Raw genomic sequence first — 18,405 nt, forward strand, 5'->3', positions numbered from 1 at the left:
GGATTTCAGTGCAGGGCCATCCTTTTAGGTTCTCTGACTCCCAGTCCAATGCTTTTTACCTCTGCACAAGGGTGCCTCATAAGGAGACTTAAAGCAGGAATCTTTTTCCAGCACCTGTTTGGTTGTACTTCAGGATTCTAAAAATTTCTTTACCCTTGGTCTATGCTCTCCTTCAACTAAAGGAAACCCATAAATTAAAAGTTTTTAACCAACAATGTTGGCAGTGATGAAAAATACCTACAGTTTTTATTGTTGTTGGAACCTGATTACTGGTGTACTGGGGCTGGGGAGGGTGGGGAGGTGGGTGGCAATTGGGGAAGCCAAGCCACAGAAGAGGAAAATGGGGAGGGCAGGACCAAAGAAACCAGTTATAGGGAAAATTACATATCTAGACCAGAGGGTGGAGAGCTTCAGTCCTAACCCAGGGAGTAGCTTTCTTCCCCAGAGTTGATTCCTGGAGCTGGGAGAAGCAACTGAGAGAACTCTCCCTGGGACTTCTAATACTGTTCTGTTTGGTAGTCACTATGAATATGAGGGTGATCCTGGTCCTCCTGATTCTCTCCATTGTCACCATTGTTGCTCTGGTTTGTGTTCTGTTGACTGATAAGGGTGCCTCCAGGCAACCTCCCCACTGCCCCTCAAGGACCCCTGTTAGTCAGTTTTGGCTGCATTCTAACCGGAGTCGGCTGTTCTCAGATCTGACCCAGGAGGAGTTGGCTTCAGTGATGCGCTTCCTGACCCAGCAGCTGGGGACAGGGTTGGTAGATGCAAGCTATGCCAACCCATCAGACAACTGTATCTATTCAGTGGAGTTACAGTTGCCTCCCAAAGATGCAGCATTGGCCCACCTGGATGGGGGAGAACCACCACCTCCCCGTGAAGCTCTAGTTGTGGTCTTCTTTGGCCATCAGGCCCAGCCCAATGTGAGTGAATTTGTGGTGGGGCCACTGCCGAGCCTTTCCTACCTTCGGGATGTGACTGTAGAACGCTATGGGGGTCCCCTCCCTTATTATCGGCGCCCTATGCTGAAGACTGAGTTTGCCCAGATATGGAGGCACTTGAAGGAAGTAGAACTGCCCAAGGCACCTGTCTTCCTGACATCTGTCTTCAGTTATGATGGCTCTTCTTTGGCACCTGTGCCCTCACCTTCTCATGGCTTTGGATCAGGGGAGCGTACCACCTGGCTTGCCCTCTACCAGAATGTCTCAGGTGCTGGCTTTTTTCTGCATCCTGTGGGACTGGAACTGCTGCTGGATCATGGGGACTTGGACCCAACTCGATGGTCCGTCCAGAAGGTCTACTTTCAAGGCTACTACTATGAGGACCTGGGCCAATTGGAGCAAAAGTTCAAGGCTGGTCAAATGGATGTGGTTAGGGTTGCTCCACCCTTACCAGATGGGGCATCATCTTTGAGGCCTAAGGTACCTCCAGGTCCCCCTCCTCCTCTACAGTTCTCACCTCAGGGTCCCCGATACAGTGTCCAGGGGAGTCAAGTAGCCTCTCCATTTTGGACGTTTACTTTTGGCCTTGGGGTATTCAGTGGCATGAGGATTTTTGATGTGTGGTTCCAAGGGGAGCGGGTGGCTTATGAGATCAGTGTCCAAGAATGTCTGTCCATCTATGGTGCTCACTCACCTAAGACAATGATGACCCACTACTTGGATAGCACTTATGGGATTGGTCGGCACAGTCGGGGGCTTGTGCGGGGAGTAGATTGTCCCTATTTAGCCACCATGGTGGATGCCTATGTGCTGGTGAGCCAGGGGACAGCCCAGTTGCTCCCTGGAGCACTGTGTGTATTTGAGGAGGCACAGGGTATGCCCCTTCGAAGACACCATAATCAGGCACAAGGTCGTTACTTTGGTGCTGTGGCTGGTTCAGCTCTTGTTATCCGGTCAGTGTCATCTGTGGGCAACTACGACTACATCTGGGACTTTGTATTACACCCTCATGGAGCACTTCAGGGACGGGTCCATGCTACAGGCTATATCAATACAGCTTTTCTAGGTGGGGGAGAGGATACCCTTCGCTTTGGGAACCGTATAGGGGGACAAGTTCTGGGGACAGTGCACACTCATGCCTTTCACTTCAAGCTGGACCTGGATGTAGCAGGTAATTTGGGACTGGGGCCAAAGAATCTGTAGGGAGGAAGATCCAAAACACCAATCTTTGGAAGGAGACCTGGGGGATATAATCAGATTACCACGCAAATTGTTTAATACATTTAGTGAGAGTAACCTAAGTGATTTATGTTGTCCACTTTATGGAGTATCAGGCACAGTCCACGAAGCATTAGGTTTGTCAGACATCTGACAAGGTGATTACCTTGCCTCACATTCTCAAATTAGTAGGAATATAAATTGTTTTAGGTTTTGTTTCTACCTAAACTCTGATCTCTTGCCACTTGCATCATGCCCTGGGGTCCAGTGATGTTGCAACATGGGAGGTGTGGTCAGCTGCATAAGCCTTCAGGGGTCTAGGTGACTTGGGTGAATTGGGTGGTTACCACCCGGCTAGCTGTTGTAGTCCTGGGAAGATGAGAGGCCTGTGTCACCTAGTAATAACTAACCTTGTTGCAGAGCCCTTGATAGATATTAACTACACAGCAACACTAAGGTAGTTAGTAAAATACTATTCCCTATTACATAAATGAGGAAACCTCAAGGACAGTGAGTGACTTTCCCACATTGCCATGATTTGAACCCAAGGTTTTCCTAACTCATAAGTTCAACACTAATGCATTCATTATGTAGCACCCTAAGATTGTGCAAAATACTTGATATGTGTTATCTTAAGTGATATCCACCTGAGCTTGACTAAAGGCTGCCAGTGGCCTGCAGGAGTGAATGGGGGTGGAAAGAGGTTGGGAACATCCTTGGAAGAAGCTCCCTTGCAGCATAGGCAGGGATGTCCCCGTAAAGGGATCTCATCAACAGCTGTTTAGGAGGAAAGGCATCTCATTTTTCCCACCATGGGCAACATCACATGCCAGCTTTCTGAGCTAACATGGGAAGTGTATTTTGTGCATGTAATTGATTTTTTTCACCATCATTCAGTGGACAGAGAATGGAGACTGGCAGTCAAATTTGCCAGTCATCACAGGATTTGGAGCTGGAGGGGACTTTGGAGATAATCTATTTCAACTCTCTCTTTTCTGTTTTCCTATTTTTCATTCTAATTTTTTATTTTAATAACCATAAACAAAAGCAAATTAAACACCAAATGAAATGTGTTTGCTTTTTGTACTCTTTCAAATCTGTCTTAAGTTCTTTTCTGCCTTTTGTTTTCTTCCCTTCCTTCCCTGCCTCCATTCCTTCCATTGTAGTCAAATGTATATATGGTTCTGATTCTGTTTTCTTGATTTACATCTTTTTCCATAGGTGGATTTGTATCCTCTGTGTGTGTGTGTGTGTGTGTGTGTGTGTGTGTGTGTGTGTGTGTGTGTAACATAATATATACAACTGTGATAATTATTAATGATGTTGTTTGGTTGTATTCAACTTCATGATCCAGTGGACTGTATTGTCCGTTGCTGAAATGGTTTGCCATTTCCTTTTCCAATGGGTTAAGGCAAACAGAGGTTAAGTAACTTGCCTAGGGTCATATAGCTAGTAAGCGTCTGAGGCAGGATTTGAGCCCAGGTCTCCATGTATGTATGCATGCATGTATGTATGTATATATATACACACACATATATACATATATATTATATATATACACATATTATGTGTACATACACACACACACCACACACTGCACCATAAATAGAGTGACTGGACTTGTGATTTCATTGGTCCAGAGAACTCCAGATGAAACTCCCTCTGCTGATGCAAATTGGCACCTTCTTGGCATATAGTTTTACAGAGTTGCTCATAGAACTAAAGGTTCAGTGACTTGCCACAACCAGTGTGTATCAAAGGCAGGACTCAATGCACTAATATTACATTAGTACACCATAATATATTCAGTCACTCTTTGATTTGTGGGCATATAGATGATTTCCTTTTTTCTATTGGCAAATAAAGCAATTATGGATTTTTCAATATAAACATCCTTTATAATATTTTAAGGTAAGGTCCTACAAGGATTGCTAAAACAAAGATTATCATCACTTTTTTCAATCTCATATGTTGACATATATTGCCATCCAAAATGTTTGCAGCAGTCTGCAGCTCCACTAACAATTTATTAAATGTTCTTTTTTCCTTGCAGTCACAGCAATTCTGATTTTGATTATTTTTGCTATTTTTCTCATCCTATTTGGATGTTATGTGTTATCTTAAGGTTGTCTTGATTTGCGTTTTTCTAGTTACCAATGTTTTTATTTGGTTATTAGTTTGCAGTCCTTCTGAATTGTCTCTTCGTGTTTCTTGATCATTGTTTCATTGGTCATATGTATGTATATGTGTACATAAAATTATTTGTGTGACAATCACACATATATGTAAGGTCTTTATAGATTTTTATATGTCAGACTTATCTGGTGTTTGCTCTAAATGCTTTTCCCCAATGCCTTTTAATTTTAGAGGTGCTTTTTGTATTGTTAAAATCCTATATTTTTGCATAATCAAACCTGCTAATTTTTTCTCCAATAATGTTCACTTGTTTGACAAAATATCCCTCCCATCCCTAGTCAAGATAAATATATTACTCCCTTTCCTTTTTTTAAAAGATATTTGGGTAATGAAACCCTCATTTTACAAATGAAAAAACAGCCCCAGAGGTCACTTGCCAAAGTCACACCAGGCAGCCTCAGGATTTGTGCCCAGATTCTTTGACTCCAAATTCAATACCCATGGTAGCTGAGTGGAATCCTCCAGGAAGGTTTCCTAAATGAGGTGGTATTTGAGTTGAACTTTCAGGGATGACTTAGGGATCCAGTAGGAAAAGGCAAGAAGTGAGAGCATTCCACAGAACGCACACCAGAGATTGCATTTAAAGGCAGTTTAAAGGGGACAAATTGTGTGTGTGTTGAGAGCATAGAGCAGTCCAGTTCAGCAGTAGGATAAGAGTTCAAGGAGGGGAATAACAAGATAAGACTGGGGAGGTACAGTGGTTAGGGAGAGTAGAGGGCCTTGAATATCAAGCAGAAAAGTCTGAACTTGGGAAGGTAAGAGGGAGCTATTGATTTTTTAATAGCATGACATGACTAGAGTTGCTAATAGGATGGATGCAGGGTGAGTTCGAGGGCTATAGAGCAAGGGAGGTAAAGGGAGGATAGAGGTTAGAGACCTATGAAGAAGTGGTCCTTAGGGCCAGTATTAGAGTGGTGGTAATGGAATAGAGAGAGGAGAACACAAATGAGAAGAGTACAGCCATGCAGTCAATAATCCTAGGTAACTGATTGTCTATGAGAGGCAAGAGGGAGAGGGAATGGTCAAAGATAGCCCCAAGATTATTATGAATATGGGACACTGAGTGGGTGCCACAGTGGTCAGAAGGTAGGAGCAGGTTAAGGGGAGAAAGATGTTCAGCTTAGTTTTGAACACATTACATTTGAGAGAAGAGGAAAGCTAATAGGACAATTGCTTGACAAGTAAGTGCTAAGGAAAGGGAAGGTGTGGTCAGGGTAGGGGAAATTAAGCATATCTATAAGCAGAGGGGAAAGAGCTAAAGATGAAGGAAAGAGAATAGGATGGAGCAAATCCTGTGACTGGAAGAAATGGGATTGAGACAGAGGCGGAGGGATTATCCTTGGCAAGAGGGGAGTTGCAAAGGAGACCTTACTCTGAGACCAGAATTAAGGAAGGGGAGGATTAGTGATAATGTGACAGATTTTGAAATGTAAAAGAGAGATGAGAGGACTTCTAATTTTAATAAAGGCGGAGTTATTTTCTAAGAAAGAGGGGATGGGGATGGGGTGGAATTGTGTTGTGGGTTTAATAGAGGAAAAGATGTGAAACAACCTTGTGGGGAATTTGATAGGGAGTCAATCAGAGATGAATCAGTCATTTTTTTCATCACTTACTCTCATTGTGTGTGTAGTTTGTCTGAATTGATCTCAAATGATGTGTAATCCAACCCCTACCCTGCCTCACCCCTGCAGGGCTAGAAAATTGGGTGGTGGCAGAGGATGTGGTGTTTGAACCCATAGCTGTGCCTTGGAGTCCTGAGCACCAGCTACAGCGTCCACAGCTGACAAGGCAGATACTGGACAGAGAGAATAAGGCAGCCTTCCTCCTAGGAGATGACCTCCCTAGATACCTGTACTTTGCCAGCAACCACACCAATACTTGGGGTCACCGCCGTGGATATCGTGTCCAGATCCATAGTCCTGCTGGAGTACATCTACCTCAGGACACCATCATGGAGAAGGCATTCAGCTGGGGAAGGTAAGGAAAGAGGGAGAGATCTGGGTGGGAAGAATCAGGAAGAAAGGGTAGCCCTCTAGCCTCTGCTACTGGAGATCTCAATTCATTAGCTCCCCATCCCTTCCTCCAGACCAAGGGAAGTGAGGTGGGCAACAATATCTCTTGGCATCTGGAAAGAAGACTGACCATATAAAAATTCCACCCCTCCAACATCCACCCCACTCCCCAACTAAGACCCTCAGGCTTACCTGGAGCTCCCACCTCATGGTTAGGTACCAACTGGCAGTGACTCGTCGGAAAGCAGAGGAGCCACAGAGCAGCAGCATCTACAACCAGAATGATCCCTGGACACCAACTGTGGTCTTTGCCAACTTCATTGACAATGAGCTACTCTCAGGGGAGGTCAGTTGCCCTAGAGATGGGGTGGGAGAGGAGTTTTCTAGTTTCCAAGTTATTTAGTCTTTTTGATTCTATAAGTCCTTAGACCTGGACTTTGGATGTCTGAACCATTTGGAAGGATGGGGACTTCTCTGATGATCAATACCAGGGGCAAGACACAACAATAGTTATTACTAAGTGTCTATTGTGTGCAAAGGATGGTAGGGGAGGTAAAGTTTAAATGATAAACAGTTCCTTCCCGCATGAATCTTGCAGTTTAGGAGTAGCATCTACATAGATAGCATCTACAGCTAGAATGGGTCTCATGGGTTACCTAATGAGGACATTTAGGTCAAGAGAGGTTATAACTTGCCCAAGGTCACAGAGATAATAAGTCGCAGAGCCAGGATTCAAACCCACATCTCCTGAATCAAAATTCAGCTCTCTTTCTACGCATTCTGATAACTACAAACCAAAATAATACATAATACAACAAAAAGAGAAGTTGTCAGGGAAATGGTTAGTACTGGTTAGGGGAATCAGGGAAGGCTTTATATCAGGGCATTTGAACTGAGTTTTAAAGACTATAGTTGACAAGGTGAAGATTGAAAGCAAACACGGTCCAGATACAAGGAACCCCATGAACAAAGGCATACAGGCATGAGAATACAGACATATTTAGGAGAGAAGTCCAATTTGACTGGAGTATAGGGAGTAGAGGAGAGTTATATTTAATAAAACTGGGAAGGTGGCATGGCCATAGATTGTGGAGGGTCATGAATGCCAGGCAAAGGAGTTTGAATTTTACTCAGCAAACAATAAGCAGCCTAGGAGACATTTGAATAGTGGGATGATTACCAAATGAATGCATAATGTTTTATGTTGGTAGCAATGAGAAAGAGATCTGAGAGTAGGAGAAAGTGAAGGCTGAAAAATCTTGGGAAGTTATTTTAATATTCCAGGTGGGTAGTAATGAAATGGTGAAAGTGGGACCAGAGAGATGACAGATGTATGAAAGATTTCAAATACAGAAACAACAGAATTTGGTAAACTGTTTGTATATGAGTGATAAGGAAACTTTAATATGGGAAACTGAATGAGTCACCTGACTGTGAGGTGCAGCGTTAAGAGTAAAATTCTATTTTGGACATGCTGAGCTTGAGAGTTTTGTTCATCTGGAGACAAAATATAGATATTCATAGACACAGATGTAGAGCTTAGGTCAGGGCTGGAGATAACAGATGTATGAATACCCTGGATAGAGGGAGAGAAAGGAAGGGAGAAGGGAATAAGTATTAAATTTCTACTATGTGCGAGGCACTCATTTGATGGAGTTTGAAGGTAGTTTGAAGGTAGGAGTGTAGAGTGAGAAGGGGAGAAGGCCAGAGGCCAATGGGGAAAATCTACCTTGATGCTGAGGTACCAGCACAAAAGACAGATGGAACTGTAAGAGTGGAGGGAGGAAAACCTGAGAGAAGAAGATGGTATCTCTGAAGTTAAGGAATGAGAGAATAAGCAGAGGGATGGTGTTGTCAGTAATGTTCAAAATGATACAGTTTAAGGAAGAAGATGGGGAGAATAAAAAAGACCCTTGGATTTAGCAATTGAGAGTGGCCTTGGAGAGAGCTAGTAAGGAAGTGGGGGCCCCTCTCATCCTTGTAGGATGATAGCTCAGACCTGGAGCACAAATCATCCTACACCTGGCTTCCCTTGGGAGCAGCTAGGACAATGGATCCTAAGGGAGACAGGGGGAAGTGTGGTTGTAAGGTTGCTTGGTAAACCTGATTGTTGAACTAGTTGATGAAGAGTGAGATACTGGGAGAGCTCCTTCTCCCTGCCAGGCCGGGGTGGGGTGAGCAAAGTTACATCCTCACCACCACAGCCCTCTTTCTCTCCTCTTTTTCCCAGGACCTGGTTGCCTGGATTACAGCGAGCTTTCTGCATATCCCTCACGCAGAGGACATCCCCAACACAGTGACTTCAGGAAATGGCGTTGGTTTTTTCCTCAGGCCCTATAACTTCTTTGATGAGGACCCCTCTGCCTTCTCCCCTGATGCTGTTTACTTTCGGGACGATCAGGATGCTGGGGTCTGCGATGTCAATCCCATTGCCTGCCTGCCAGACGTGGCTGCCTGTGTACCTGACCTGCCTCCATTTTCCTACTACGGTTTCTAATCCTGCTTAGAATCCTGACATCTGGACCATATCCTTTGTAACTCCTCTGGCCCCGGTCGTTCTTCTCATTCTCTTCCTGTGTCTCAACAGGCCCACTTACCTTTGCATATTCTTAAACTCAGCTGGGAGTCATTCCATACATGTATTCTGAATTCATCCCCACCCTGTTCCCCAGTCCTGTTACATTCCTTATTCTTTCTCATTTCCCCTTCACTTTGATTCTTTAAAAACTTAACCTTTCTTTGTCCTCTCTCCAGAATTTTCATGGCAGGGGGAGGGGAGCTGTGAGAAGTGGGGAAAGATTTAGGAAAGAGGGAAGCTGGTCGGGTGGGGGTGCATGAATAGTAAGTTTCCCTTGGAGGCTGAACAGTATTTTGCAGCTAAAGGAAAGAACACATCTGGATGTGGGAGGGAGGGAGAATAGGGTGGAAGAGGAGGAAGGAGGCTGGAGATGGGGTTGGGGGTAGAACAAAGGGCAACCCCACTCAGCCCCATCTCTCTCCTAGGATCCTCTCATTTTCCCTCTCTTTTATCTTAAATAACTCCTTCCCCATGTTATGATCCCCAACTCTGACTCTGGAAGCAGGACCTGATAGGAAGGATAGGTCCTTATATGGTACAGCAGAGGCTCCAGCTCCCTCTCCTTCAGTCCCGCCTCCCCCTCCACACCCAACCCTGGTCCGCCCACCCTTGATCCTCCCACCCCTGGTCCTCCCACCCCTCCTGATCCTCCCCTCTGCTGCTCTTGCCCTACACATTCCCTTGTATCTCTGCAGTCTGGCAGCCTTGCCCTGTGGCCAGGCACATAAACCCAAGCACTGGAGTTTGAAAGAAACTTTTCCCTGCCTGGAGATCCCCATCCCACCCCTGTAGGTCCTGACTCTGATTATCCACGTGACCATGAACCTGAAGACAGCACTGGTGCTCCTGGCTCTCTCCATCATCACCATCTTTGCCCTGGTTTGTGTCCTACTGACCAGTAGGGGTGGGGGTGGTTCCAGCCCACCTCCCCAATGCACCTCACCAACAGCCAAGAAGAGTCAGATCCAGCCACATCCTTTCCAGAGCAAGCTGTTCTCAGACCTGACCCGTGAGGAGCTGGCATCAGTGATGCACTTTCTGACCCAGAAGTTGGGGCCAGGCCTGGTGGATGCAAGTCATGCCAAACCATCTGATAACTGTGTCTACTCAGTGGAGCTGCAGCTGCCCCCCAAGTCTGTAGCCTTGGCCTACCTAGACAGGGAGGGTCCGTCACCTCCGCGAGAGGCTCTAGCCATTGTCTTCTTTGGCCAACAGACCCAACCCAATGTGAGTGAGCTTGTGGTGGGGCCACTACCCAACCCTTCCTACTTTCGGGATGTGACTGTAGAACGCCATGGGGGACCCCTCCCCTATTATAAGCGACCACTGTCCACAAAAGAGTATGAAGAACTTAACAGGATGATCTCTGACCGTGAGCTCCCTCGAATTGTTGGTCTCCTCCATCGTTGTTGCTACTATAATGGCAGCAATCTGTTGTCAATGACCACTGCCCCAAGAGGTCTGCACTCTGGGGATCGGGCCACCTGGTTTGGAATCTACTACAACGTCTCAGGTGCTGGCTTTTACCTCCACCCTGTGGGGCTGGAGTTGCTAATAGACCATCAGGCCCTAGACCCTGCTCAGTGGACAGTTCAGCAAGTCTTTTACCATGGTCGATACTATAAGAATCTGGACCACCTTGAACAAGAGTTTGAGGGAGGCCGAGTAGAGGTTGTAGAGATAGCACACGATAGCACTAAAGGGTCTTCATCTCTCAGGCCACGTGTTCCCTCTGGTTCTCCTCCCCCACTACAGTTCTCTCCCCAGGGACCACGATACCACGTCCAAGGAAGTCAAGTGGCCTCCCTGTTCTGGACCTTCACCTTCAGCCTGGAGCTGTTCAGTGGCATGAGGATTTTTGACATCCGGTTCCAAGGGGAGCGAGTAGTCTATGAGGTCAGCCTCCAGGAGTCTTTGACCATCTATGGTGGCAACTCCCCAGCAGCCATGATAACTCACTATTTAGATGGCAGTTTTGGCATGGGCTTGTTCTCCACACCACTGACTCGAGGAGTAGACTGTCCATACCTGGCCACCTATGTGGATTGGGACTTCCTTGCGGATTCTGGAACTCCAAGGACAGTGCGTGATGCTCTATGTATATTTGAACAGAACCAGGGCTTGCCCCTGCGGCGGCACCATTCTGATTTTTTCTCCCATTATTACGGGGGCCTCCCAGAGACAGTGTTGGTTGTCAGGTCTGTGTCCACTCTGCTCAACTATGATTATGTGTGGGACATGGCCTTTCACCCCAATGGAGCCATAGAGGTCAAATTTCATGCTACTGGCTATATCGCTTCATCCTTTTTGTTTGGTGCTGGCCGAAGATATGGGAACCAGGTTGGGAAGCATGTCCTAGGCACCATCCATACCCATGTTGCTAACTTCAAAGTTGATCTGGATGTAGCAGGTGAGGGGGTCTTGTAGGGCTCCGTGGGCGAGGGCCAAAGGGAGAAGGGGATAGGTTTGAATCCTCATCTTTTGCTTTGTTTGATACCTTGAAATAATCTATGCATTCATTCATTCATTCATTCATCAAATGTTTATCAAGTATTTACTGCGTGCAAAGAAGAAAACAAGGTAAGATGTCGGATACAAAAAGGCTTTCCAGAAGCTTATAGTCCAATAAGGGAGATAAAATGGGTACATAAAATAACCATGATTCAAAGTGTAGAGTGTCACAAATGCTAGAGTAGAGAGATCACTTCTAGCTGGGGAAATCAGGTTTCATGGAGGACAATTCGAGTTGGGTTTTGAAGAATAGGTAGTCAGGTGAAGATACAAAGAGGATATTCCAGGAGGGAACAGTGTGATCCAAGGCACAGAATTAGGGAACCCAGGGTGTGCAGAGAGAATTGGGAACTGTACAAAATCTAGTTTGACTGGAAGCATAGGATACAAGTAGGGGAACTGTAGGAGATAAGTTAGGAAAAGTAGGTGACAACTAGACCCTAAGGACCTTGAATGCCAGCATGAGAATTTTATTTTGTTGTATGCTCAAAGCTATATACTAGGAAAACTATTTTTAGTTATTTAGGGGCTGGATTTTTTGGTTATTGATGTTGGATTTGATTTTTAAAAGCATTTAAAAGTTATTTGAGCTGTTTTAATTATCTATACTCTTCTGTCTCCCATGATCCTGGGGATCAAAATTAGCTGGCAATTTTCTGTTTGATTTCTTGTTCTTTAAAACTCAGAGCACTTGAAAGGACTCCTTACATAAGACTTTTTTACATGACAAAGTCATGGGAACTATTAGGGCTCAGGGAACAGTCTGTAACCTGTGATCTCATTTTTCTTTCCTAGCTTCCCTGGAGGATTATGAGTATTTCCAAGTCTAACTTGAGCCCAAAAGCTCATGATTTTTGCTCCCTCTGGCCCTGATTTATGCAACCAGAGCAGAGCAGAGGACACTGGCTTTGGATTTTGCTGTGTACTAACTACATTCTAATACTTATATCCAAGGGATTTGAGGGGAAAGCGGCATGGAGAGAAAAACTGGACAGGCAAAGAGGAGAGGGTCAATTTCTGTTCCCCCAAAATTTCTACCTTCCTCCCCTTTATTCTTTCTCCTCCAGCACAGTACATTCAGCCAAGAGGGAAGGGCATGAAATGATTACTTGCATATTTGCACCCTATAGAATCATAGGATCATAGACCTAGAGTTGGGAGAGATTTCAGAGGACATCATGTTCATCCCTCCCGTTTCACAGATGAAAAGACTGAGACCCAGAGAAGTCAAACGACTTGTCCATGACGTTTCCTTAACCTGAATTTCCCACAGTCACTGAGGGAGTTTCTGATAGTTGCCATCCATCCCTCCATTACCTTTCTGATGTACCTTCATCTCCCTAATTCTCTGACCTTAACAAGGGATGAAAACCCTTTTTCCTCCTTAAACCAAGATATATAGTTGTGTAAAGAATATACCTCTACTTTTGTTTAAGAGAGATGATGTAGAAAACAGACTCATCTAATCATGTTCATGGGACCCATGGTTGTCCTTTTATTGAGTGGTTTCCTTATGAAGAATAAAGTCATTCTTTTTGTGCCTTTGGTCCGTTAAGGAGAGAGATTTGTGATTCAGCTCTGTGCTGTCTCCACTTTGAATGGGGAAGTTCTCGAAAGAAAAACCAGGTACCAGGTGAAGAGTAGGATTCATTGGAGCTTTTGGGATTATTATTGGTGTTGAGTCACTGAGGAAAGAATCCCTCCAAATTTTGGAGCAATTTTACCATTTTAGCCAAAGGATAGGGGAGGTGATAGGAAGGTATGAGAATTTTTATTCCCTTGTTTCAGTTGTGTCTGACTCTTCATGACCCCATTTGGTTCCTTTGGCAAAGATAATAGAGTGTTTTGCCATTTCCTTCTCTAGCTCATTTTTACAGATGAAAAACTAAGTAAGGTAAAAAGGGTGGAGTGACTTGCCCAGGGTCACATAATTAGTAAGTATCTGAGGCTGGTTTTGAACTCATGAAGAACTTCATGACTTCACACCTGGAACACTATCCACTGTATCATCTAGTTGCCCAAAACAGTATGAGATAGTTATAATTTAATCCTGTATTATTCTGTGATTCTACCCCATCTTTCTTCCCGAGCTCTGGAGTTGTTGGAAGAGAGTCCAGAAAATAACTGTATAAATGAATGTGTATCACCCTTTTCCTTAACTTTGCAGGACAGGAAAATTGGATGGTAGCAGAGGACATGGCATTTGAGCCTAGGCCTGTACCCTGGAGCCCAGAGCATGAGATGCACATGATGCAACTGATTCAAAAAACACTGGAGACCGAAGACCAGGCAGCTTTTGCCTTTGGGAGCTCCACTCCTAGATACCTCTACCTGGCTAGCAATCATACCAATGCCTGGGGTCACCGTCGTGGATACCGAATCCAGACCATCAGCTTTGCAGGACAGCCAATGCCCCAGGAGAGTGCCATGGAAAGAGCCTTCAGCTGGGGAAGGTCAGGGATTGGGCTGGCCTGTGGGAGGAAGGGCACAATACATAGATGTATACTAGCCTCCAGAGAAACTGGCTGCAGAAATAGTATAGGATGGTGGATCTTGGGAAGACACTAGAATGGAGTCAACCAAAGAGCTCAGGTCATCAGTTTCTCTGAGGATCCTTGGGTACATGAGAGAGACTTCAGTCTGTCTGGGATGGGAGCAGGGCCATCTTGCCCATGGGCAAGGAAACAATCCAGTAGAGCCTAGGAAAACACTGTAAATCCTAGGATAAGATGAATAATTCTACTGTAATAATGAAAAAGGGGGAGGAAGAAGGGACAACCTGAAGATCCTTGTTCCTTTTTCCTATACTCTTCTGGTGGGATCCTAGCATGTTCCACCTGGGTGCTCTGACCATATTCCCTGATTAGGTACCAGCTGGCAGTGACACAGAGGAAGGAGGAGGAGCCTTCGAGCACCAGTATCTATAATCAGAACGATCCCTGGAGCCCGACTGTGAACTTCAGTGACTTCATCAACAACGAGACCATAGCGGGCAAGGTGGGCAAGCCTGAGGGAGAGGGAGGGGGAGCAAGAGAGGCTGAACCCCCTTCCCTAGGCTGTATGCTCCATCAGATCAAGTCCTCGTGCAGGGCGGCCCCAAAGTGTTAATTATAGTAATTAAGTATAAGAGCTTAAAACACCGCTTAAGACTTTTGGACTGCTCTGTATAGAGTTGGATGGAGTGTTGGGTTCCCTAGAGCAGAAGTGTCAAATATGCCTGCCAGCCTGGATCACATGTGACCCACAACATCCCCTAGTCCACTTCAAACAGAAGAAAATGCAATTGGAGAATATTTAAGAAAATAAATAAGATTACAGTAGAGCATAGAAAATGTTAATATGTGGTTTTCTAAGTCAGTATTCAGTCTGCAGGGCTACTTACATTGGGGTCTTCTGTTTGAGTTTTTAATCACTACCAGAGAACCCCCTGACCTCAGAATGTAGCTCACTCTTACCCTTCATACACTTCAGAATAGCTCTTTATTAACCCTTTGCCAGGGTCTTTCTGGAGGTCCTGTTTTCAATGTTTGGCAATGGCATGACTTTGCTCTTTACACTGGTGTGATTGGGGTAGAGCTGTCTTGTTCCTGCCTTGGCAGCTCCTACCTGCTTCTCCCATGATCCAGCTATACTCCCTCCTTCTAATGCTTGCCCTTTTCCCACCACTCACAACACCCTCTCTGGCCTTCCCCCTCTCTTCCCTCAATAGAGAGTTCTTTTTGGGACCCAAGTGCAGATAAAGCCAAGCTAGGAGATCCAGCTCCGGGCTCACCAAACGGGACTCTCTAAATCTGTGCAGTGGTAGTGGGGAGAGGCCATGTGTGCCTAGGACTTTGCACTTTTACTTACCCCCCAGTTGTCTGCTCCCGACTCACCCCCACCTCTAAGAATCCCTTCCTTCCTTCACAATATAGCTCAGGGACCACCTGTTAAAGGCTTATCCATGTGTTGTCTGTCACCAGTTTCCTTTACACTTACTTCGTTTATTTTATATTTACTTATATGTATATATGCTATTTCCTCCTATAGAATGGAAATTCCTTGAGGGCAGGAATTGTTTCATTTTTGTCTTTTTATCTCCAACACCTGGCCCAGGGGTGGTGGGGATTTGTTCTGTGAAGTTTGGATTCAGAGGACCTAGAGGGCCACATGTGGCCTTGAGGCAGCAGGTTCCCTACCCCTGACCTAGCCCATAGTAGATGCATACCATTGTACTTAACACATGTCACCTGCACAGATAAATAAATGCAAGTGCTGTTTTGGGGACAGCTAGGTAGCTCAGTGGTTAAGTGCTGGGCCCAGAGTCAGAAAGACCTGAGTTTAAGTCAGACCTCAGACACTCACTGTGTGACCCTGAGCAAGTCACTTAACCCCTGTTTGCTTTCATACACTGGAGAAGGAAATGACCAACCTCTCCAGTATCCTTGCCAAGCAAACCTCATTTAGGGTCATGAAGAGTTGGATACCACTGTACGACAATTAGGGGAGAAGGGACCCAATTTCTTATGGGATGGGAGGGCATCACCAATGCCCATCACCATTCCCATTTCACTGACCATCTTGCTATTTCTTTAGGGCAGAAGCAATTATCACCCTGGTTGCATAAAGGATGTTTGGTTGTATTGAGATTTCTTTTTTGAAGGGCTGGAAGGGGAAGCTATTTTGCCAAACTGGGTCCTCCCTTAGAAGACTTCTCATAAAGTAACAGGTTCTTCATCCTAGGGTCCTCCTTCTTGTCTTCTCCAGGATCTGGTCGCCTGGGTGACTACTGGCTTTTTGCACATTCCTCACGCAGAAGACATTCCTAACACAGTGACTGTAGCAAATGGCGTTGGCTTCTTCCTCCGACCCTATAACTTCTTTAATGAGGATCCATCAGTCCAGTCTCCTGATGTGGTCTACTTTCAGAATGACTGGGATGCCAGAGGCTGTGAGAACAATCCTGTTTTGTGCTTTCCAGAGACATTGGCCTGTGCTCCTGACATCCCCAACTTCACCCACGGTGGTTTTAGAACAGGGTCTTAGAGGCTGGCTTTGAACCTCAGTGTCCAAATAGGGAGGAAGTAGGAGCACTGGATTATTATGCTATTAATGTCTGGCCTCCAGCTCTGTATCTGTTCTTTCCACAGTTGCCAGACCTCCTACTTCTTCCCTGAATGTGCCACTGCACCCTTGCAAATCAGTGAAGACCCAGCTCAGTCTCCCTCATCTTAAAACATGTTGGATCCCTGGCTTCAGAGAGGAGAGAGGAGCATACACTCCCTGGCTCCCAGAAGGGATAGTCAAACTGTGACCTAAAACATTTAAACTTTTCCTTCCTTTGCCTTTTCCAGCTTTGCTATAATCACTGGGCTATTCTACTTCCTTCCTTGTTATGGGACAGGAGGAATAAGGCTGTTTAGGGACTGAGGGAGAAGGGGAGCTTAGGGGAGTTGTGTGTAGTGGGGATATGTATTAGGACTTTTGTAAGCAACAGCTCTCCAGAACCAGGTATTTCTGTGGATTCCTGGGCAGGCTTATCTAAGCCTATATTTGTAGAGCTGTTGGAATTGTCTTTCTGTGTCTCTTCCCTAGCCATAGCCCACCTCCCTGTTTTTTCAGCTTCTTGGGATTTACATTCATTCAATATCCTAGTATTTATTAAGTAGTTACTATGTGCCAGGCACTGTTAGACAAAAGAATGAAATAATCGCTGTTCTCAAGGACCTCAGACTCTGATATTCAATAAAGTATAAGATCCTTGAGAGCAGGGATCATTTCCATTTTTTTTCTTTTTTAGTTTGTATTCCCAGTACCTGGCACAGTGTCTGGCTTGTAATAATAGGAGCTTACAAATGCTTTCAAATTTCTCTTCTAGTGCCAGGAGAGTGAGATTCTGTGGCAGTGACACTCTTACCATTTGTACTCCTAACCTAACCCCACCCCACCCCATCCCTCATGACCTAAATGTCTATCTTCTCCTTCCTATGGTGATGTTTTTGTTGAGAGGATAATAATTCTTATCTATCTCACTATAAAATTCACTTTCCCATCATGCCTTTGTCCATGTGTGTCTGTATGATCGAGGGGTTTGTGTGGGTGTTTCTGTCATGCTCAGATGTAATAAAAAAAAATTTCCCTAATGAATCTTATATTGTTTACACCAGTCCAATAAATTCCTTCCAGGTCCTTACCTTCTCCATGGACAGTGTGACTTATTCATATTCATTTGTGAAATAATAAAAGAAAAGTCAGACCAACAGCAACAGCTTAAATCAGAAAATTCTGAATGGATAATTAACTGTTAACAGGATGGGGGAAGGGATGGTAGGAAGAGAAAGGGGGTTATTTGCTATAAGTGCTATGGGATTGAGTACCCACTGGATCAGTAAACAAAAACTTGCAATAAATAATTCCTGTGACCTCAATATGTTGTTGGCCAATCTAGTTAAGGGATGCAAATGAGCTTGGGTTTTACCATGTTGGGATTGGTTTAGCCTCATCTAGGTTAACCCCTGTCTTCCTCCTCCTCCCCCAAACTCCCCAGTGTCCTCACATCACCTGTCTCTCCTTGGAATGTCCGGACATTTAAATGGGTAATAAACAGGAACTGAAATATTTACTCTTGAGGAGTAGGGAGATGGGCAGGAACCAGGAAAAGTAATTTGTCCACATCCTTAAGAAACTCGTGAGGTCTCTTGGCACCTGCTGTGTATCCTCCTTTTGTGCCTATCTTGGAAAAATTTAATATTTGTTAGCAGTTTTGTCCTGGGAATATAAGCATGGGGTGACTGGGTAGAGGGGAGCCCTTTTCCTATCTTCCAGCCTTAAGCCCTTATAAACAGTAAGCATAGTCCCATGTAGTCTGTGTTGTGGGAGAGGGCACATCAATCAAGACAGCAAATCAGGTTCATAGAACAGAGATTTTGAGCATCTAATAATGTTTGGTATGTGAGCAGAGGGTGGAGGA

The 18,405-nt window shown here is 45.0% G+C and overlaps 2 protein-coding genes across 2 annotated transcripts; both read left to right on the forward strand.

The window, feature by feature from the left end:
- The first annotated feature begins 503 nt into the window (after positions 1-503).
- On the forward strand, positions 504-8,996 carry AOC2 (amine oxidase copper containing 2). The gene is made up of 4 exons (XM_072646584.1): positions 504-2,112; positions 6,047-6,332; positions 6,584-6,713; positions 8,598-8,996. The coding sequence occupies exons 1-4, from the start codon at positions 525-527 to the stop codon at positions 8,862-8,864; spliced, it is 2,271 nt and encodes a 756-aa protein (XP_072502685.1). The 5' UTR covers positions 504-524; the 3' UTR covers positions 8,865-8,996.
- A 622-nt stretch (positions 8,997-9,618) lies between these two features.
- On the forward strand, positions 9,619-17,628 carry LOC140528598 (amine oxidase [copper-containing] 3-like). Its single transcript, XM_072646571.1, has 4 exons — positions 9,619-11,355; positions 13,624-13,909; positions 14,324-14,453; positions 16,203-17,628. The coding sequence occupies exons 1-4, from the start codon at positions 9,765-9,767 to the stop codon at positions 16,479-16,481; spliced, it is 2,286 nt and encodes a 761-aa protein (XP_072502672.1). The 5' UTR covers positions 9,619-9,764; the 3' UTR covers positions 16,482-17,628.
- The last annotated feature ends 777 nt before the right edge of the window (positions 17,629-18,405 follow it).

The sequence above is a fragment of the Notamacropus eugenii genome, chromosome 2 (genome assembly GCF_028372415.1).
Source record: "Notamacropus eugenii isolate mMacEug1 chromosome 2, mMacEug1.pri_v2, whole genome shotgun sequence".
Lineage (NCBI taxonomy): Eukaryota > Metazoa > Chordata > Mammalia > Diprotodontia > Macropodidae > Notamacropus > Notamacropus eugenii.

Bases quoted from the DNA above. Each gene is read 5' to 3' on its own strand.
- AOC2 (XM_072646584.1), top strand. From the start codon at position 525: ATGAATATGAGGGTGATCCTGGTCCTCCTGATTCTCTCCATTGTCACC. The intron at 2,113-6,046 runs GTAATTTGGGAC...TCACCCCTGCAG, and splicing joins GCTGGACCTGGATGTAGCAG to GGCTAGAAAATTGGGTGGTG. The intron at 6,333-6,583 runs GTAAGGAAAGAG...CCTCATGGTTAG, and splicing joins AAGGCATTCAGCTGGGGAAG to GTACCAACTGGCAGTGACTC.
- LOC140528598 (XM_072646571.1), top strand. From the start codon at position 9,765: ATGAACCTGAAGACAGCACTGGTGCTCCTGGCTCTCTCCATCATCACC. The intron at 13,910-14,323 runs GTCAGGGATTGG...TTCCCTGATTAG, and splicing joins AGAGCCTTCAGCTGGGGAAG to GTACCAGCTGGCAGTGACAC. The intron at 14,454-16,202 runs GTGGGCAAGCCT...TGTCTTCTCCAG, and splicing joins ACGAGACCATAGCGGGCAAG to GATCTGGTCGCCTGGGTGAC.